Raw genomic sequence first — 4,589 nt, 5'->3', positions numbered from 1 at the left:
TCCTCCCCCGGCTGGTGCCTGCTGACCTGTGCCACAGGGAGAGCGTGGAGAGAAGGGCGACGAAGGCACCCCGGTAAGTGATGACCCCCTAGGACCACTGCCCCCCTCCTACTGCCCCCCACTCACCCCTTCTCTTCCCGCAGGGTGAAGCAGGTCTGCCTGGCAAACCCGGAGACAGGGGCCCCCGGGTAAGTGTGGGGCTGGCGGGGACCCCAGGGTGTGGGGACCCCAGGGCAGGCAAGATGCCCGGTGGCCTCAGGGTGGCTCCTGCTAATGCACACCCTCCCTCTGCCCCCACCCAGGGCCTCCCCGGCTACCGTGGCCCCCCCGGGGAGAAGGGTGACTCTGGGGACCCAGGTCCCGAAGGCAGGAATGTGAGTACCACTTCATGTGCACCCACTGCCCCATGGGGGGCACCCATCACCCCATGAACCCCATTGCCCTGCATCTACCCCTACCCCATGGGACCCACTGCTTCACGGGTCCCCCGTCCCCTCCTCCCCTCATCCTGTCCCTCTCTCCCGCAGGGCAGCCCTGGAGCACCAGGGAGCAAGGGTGACCGTGGGGAGCCGGTGAGTGACACTGGGGGGGGTGGGGCGTGGGGCCCCCGGCCTGGCCACCACCCCAGAGCCAGCCCTGCCCTCCCCAGGGCTGTGCCAGCTCCCCTTAACCTGCTTCCCTCACCCTTCTTTCAGGGGCTTCCCGGACCCCCAGGACGAACCGTAAGCTCTGCCCCCACTCCTCTCCCTACCCACGGGCCAGTGCCCAGCCCCATGTGCTGACAGCCCCTCTCTGCCCCACAGGTCGATGTGGGGCTCGGAGGAGTGGGGGAGAAGGGTGAGAAGGTAATGAGTGGGTCTCCTGGGATTCTGGTGGCGGGGTGCCCTGTGCTGTCCCCCACTGGGCTCTGGCTGTGTGCTGGGGTCCCAGTGCACCAAGCCCTCCCTGCCCAAAACAGCCCCCACCATGTGGAGCTGATGTGCGCTATGGCTGAGAGACACATGGGATGCAGGGGGATGTGGGGTGTGGGGGGCACATGGCGTCAGGGGGCACAAGCAATCCAGAGGCGTGTGGGCTGCGCTCGTGCGTGGTGCTGGGAAGAGGGTGATGGAGCAAAAGGTGCCCGTAGAGCTTAGATCCTCAAAGGAGCCAGCGTGCTTGTGGCTCCCCAGCCCCACAGGGATCCCACAGCAGCACCCCATGCTCTGGGTGCTCGTGCTCTGCTTTTACAAGCCAGCTTGGGCTCAGGGCAGTTTTGGCCATGGGCTGTGCTCTGCAGGGTGCTGGAGGGTGCCTTGGTCCCTGGCCACGGCCAGTGCCTTCCCACTGGCTCTGCTGGCTCTTTTTTCAGCCCGTGCCCATATTTTCAGAACTTTGCTATTATGCCACCCTTAAATCATGCAGCATAAGCAGAGATGCTCAGCACGGGCTTGGCACAGGTGTTTGCGCTGGTGGTGGGGCAGTACCTTCTAACTGTGGTGCCCTTCCCTGGCAGGGAGACCCTGGGGACCCCGGCGAGGATGGTGCAAAGGGTGCCCGGGGCGATGCCGGCTCCCCTGGCCTGCCTGGAGAGAGGGTAGGCACTGGGTCTCTGGTGCGGGAGGCGTCGGGACAGGAAGACGGGCAATATTCTGCGGGAGAGCTGGGGGTCCTGTTGTGCAAGGGGCTGTGGGGGAGCCCCCAGGACCCCCTCCTTTCCCCCCATGCCCCAATGCTGATCATGTCTCTCTTGCAGGGCGTGGAGGGTCCCCGTGGCCCCCCTGGTGCACGGGTGAGTGCCCCCTTCCCCACGGGGGGCTGAGCGGGGGGTCTGCACCCTGCTTGGCTCCTGTTCAGGGGCGACAATGCTCACTCCTCTTCCCACCCCACAGGGTGACCCTGGGGACCGAGGCCTGCCAGGAGAGAAGGTGAGGGCATAGGGGGCTGGGGGCTGTCCCACAGCACCCTTGTCCTGCCCCACAGCTTCAGCCCTCCTGCCCTGCTCTCTTACAGGGGGACCGCGGCCCACCGGGGCTGGATGGCCGCAACGGGCTGGAAGGCAAACCCGGGCCCCAGGGTGGGGGTGTCCCTGCCCTCACCTCCTCCCTGGCTGCAGGGGGATCTGGGGAAGCAGGGGGACCCCGGCCGGGACGTAAGTACCTCCAGGGAGAGCGGGTTTGGGTTGTGCTCCCACTGGGGCCATCGTGCTTGCAAAGGACCGACGTCCTGTCCTGTGCTCCTTGGTCTGGGGCAGCACAGTGAGACCGTCCCCTGTCCTTGTCAGGGTGCCACCATCCCAGCCATGCTCCCTCCTCCCAGAGCTGGCTGGGGAAGGCAGGTGCCCTGCTGCCCTGTGCTCCCCTGTCCTCCCCTGTTCCCTTTCTCTGCAGGGGCTGCCTGGGCTGCGTGGGGAGCAGGGACCACCTGGCCCCGTGGGCCCCCTGGGACCACCCGGTGTCCCTGTAAGTACTGGCCACCCTGTGCCCTGGGGACACATCCTGTCCCATGCCCTCTGCAGTCAGTCCCAGCCAGCTCCATCTGCCGGGGCTCACCCCCTGCCTGGATGCCCCTGCATGCTGGGGCTCTGGTGGGCCCGGGGACCCCCAGCTGCTGGTGCTGGAGGGGGGTCTCACTGCCTCTGCTTCTTCCCAGGGCAAACCCGGTGACGATGGCAAACCCGGCCTCAGCGGCAAGAATGTGAGTAGGGGGAGCGGGGCTTGGCTTTGGGGCTTGCCCAGGGGTCCTGGGGGCCAGGGATCCCAGTCCAGCATAAAGAGGTGGGCATGTGGCAAAAGGCCCCTGGGCTCTGAGCTATGCCCCTGGTGCTTCTCCCCATCCTGTGTGGTGCCTGTGCCAGGCATAGCTGGGGTGCTTCAGCTGGGTGCTGACTGGTAGCTTGTGTCCCCAGGGAGAAGACGGGGTGCCAGGAGAGGACGGGAGGAAGGTAAGGAGCGGAACCCCGAGTGGTCCCTGTGCGGTCTCTGCAGAGTCACCACACACCCGGTGGCTTCTCCCTGCCTGGGTCCAGGAGCATCATTTTGGGGCAACATCCCTCTAACTGCTTTCCCTCTAACTCCTTTCCCTCCTGGTTAGGGAGACAAAGGTGACATGGGTCCCCCTGGCAGAGATGTGAGTACCTCCCGGCAGAGGAGCATGGTGATGGGGGGTGGAGGGTGCATGCCCCCACCAGCTACAGACCTGAGCACCCAGGTCCTGGGGGTGACACTGCTCTCTTGGTAGGGCCGCAGCGGTGCCAAGGGCGAGCAGGGGGACAGAGGTGTGCCAGGCCCCCTTGGCCCCCCTGGCCTCCCTGGTGTTCCGGGGCAGGTTGGTCCCCCAGGCCAGGTACGTAGTCCTCGAGCCCATGGTGTCACCCAGCACTGGACCCTGGAGTCTGGGCTGCCATGGGGCGGTCAGGACCCCTGCCCACAGCTCCCTCAGGGCACTGTGCCATGTCCATGGGTGCTGGGTGCCATTGTGTCCCCTCTGCGTCCTCCAGGGCTCGCCAGGCCTCCGTGGGGTGGCTGGACCGAAGGTAGGTGTGCTCCTGCCCCTGAGCCCCACAAGGCAAAGGTCTGGGGGACCCCATGCCAGAGGGGATGAATCCTTGGTGGGACTCCCTGCCCCCCAGACCTGACCCTGACACCCTTTGCTGCATTTCAGGGGGACCCGGGGGAGCCCGGACTGCGAGGGGAGCCGGTAAGTACCCAGCACCAAGCCTGACAATCTGGGAGCACCCCGGGGTGGTGGCAACCACAGCCCCTGCCCAGGCAGCACCAGCAGCATTAACTCTGAAACCTACTGAGGGTAGCATCAGCACTGATCACCTCACCCACTGCACCTCTGTACATCTTTGCATTCTCTCTCTCTCTGCAAACCTAGGGGCGACCTGGCAACCCTGGAGCACGCGGAGACCCCGGGACTGCAGTGGTGAGTCCCTCCCCGACCTGCTGGGCTGGGATGTCAGCCCAGCAGACAGAGGACCATCCACAGCCCCCGTGGTGGGAGCAAGCCAACACCTGCTTTGTGTTTAATGTCTGGTTTTTTGCAGAACATTGAACGTAGCCTAGAAGCGCTTGGCATCAAGGTATGTAGTCCCCGCCTGTTGGGCTGGGGGCTGTTCCTGCCACACAGCAGCAGGAGGGGAGACATGGGAGGTGGGGGGAGACCCAAGTGACCTGGGACAGGTTGGCAGGGACATGGGGTGCTGCTGCAGCCGGGTTGCACTGACCCCTTGACTGGTGGCTCTTTCCTTCCTCCCAGATATCCTCCCTGAAGGAGCTCACGGGTGCTTACGACGGGAGCTCGGACTCATTTTTGCCGGTGTCTGAGCGGCTGCGGGGCCAGAAGGGCAGCCGGGGGGAGCCAGGAGAGAGAGGGCCTCCAGGCCGAGAGGTGAGTGGAGCGGGGCTCGATGCCATGTCCAAACACGCTGCCCCGCTCCCCCTTACCCAGGCTGGCTGCAGGGAGCCATGCAGCCGGCTCAGCCTTGGGATGCTTGGGGGACCTCACAGCCCTGGCACAGGGCTGGTTCTGGCAGCATGGTGTTATATTTTGCAGGGTTCCTTAGGCTTCCCCGGTGAGCGAGGACCCAAAGGTGACAAGGGAGA

At 65.4% G+C, this 4,589-nt stretch overlaps 1 protein-coding gene across 1 annotated transcript in view; it reads left to right on the top strand.

Moving 5' to 3' along the window:
* Positions 1 to 4,589, top strand: part of COL7A1 (collagen type VII alpha 1 chain) — a 14,718-nt gene that overhangs the window by 3,386 nt on the left and 6,743 nt on the right. The window contains exons 13-32 of the mRNA XM_035894654.1: positions 38 to 73; positions 144 to 188; positions 303 to 374; positions 528 to 572; positions 804 to 845; positions 1,496 to 1,576; positions 1,736 to 1,771; positions 1,872 to 1,907; positions 1,993 to 2,154; positions 2,370 to 2,441; positions 2,632 to 2,676; positions 2,888 to 2,923; positions 3,073 to 3,108; positions 3,220 to 3,324; positions 3,479 to 3,514; positions 3,643 to 3,678; positions 3,862 to 3,909; positions 4,031 to 4,066; positions 4,243 to 4,374; positions 4,540 to 4,576. Coding sequence (XP_035750547.1) covers positions 38 to 73; positions 144 to 188; positions 303 to 374; positions 528 to 572; positions 804 to 845; positions 1,496 to 1,576; positions 1,736 to 1,771; positions 1,872 to 1,907; positions 1,993 to 2,154; positions 2,370 to 2,441; positions 2,632 to 2,676; positions 2,888 to 2,923; positions 3,073 to 3,108; positions 3,220 to 3,324; positions 3,479 to 3,514; positions 3,643 to 3,678; positions 3,862 to 3,909; positions 4,031 to 4,066; positions 4,243 to 4,374; positions 4,540 to 4,576 — 1,174 coding nt within the window. The remainder of the gene's footprint in view (positions 1 to 37; positions 74 to 143; positions 189 to 302; positions 375 to 527; positions 573 to 803; positions 846 to 1,495; positions 1,577 to 1,735; positions 1,772 to 1,871; positions 1,908 to 1,992; positions 2,155 to 2,369; positions 2,442 to 2,631; positions 2,677 to 2,887; positions 2,924 to 3,072; positions 3,109 to 3,219; positions 3,325 to 3,478; positions 3,515 to 3,642; positions 3,679 to 3,861; positions 3,910 to 4,030; positions 4,067 to 4,242; positions 4,375 to 4,539; positions 4,577 to 4,589) is intronic.

The sequence above is a fragment of the Egretta garzetta genome, unplaced genomic scaffold, assembly GCF_000687185.1.
Source record: "Egretta garzetta isolate BGI_Z169 unplaced genomic scaffold, ASM68718v1 scaffold215, whole genome shotgun sequence".
Taxonomy (NCBI): Eukaryota; Metazoa; Chordata; class Aves; order Pelecaniformes; family Ardeidae; genus Egretta; species Egretta garzetta.
Note: the sequence above shows the minus strand (reverse complement) of the source record. Positions and strands in the feature narration are given on the sequence as shown.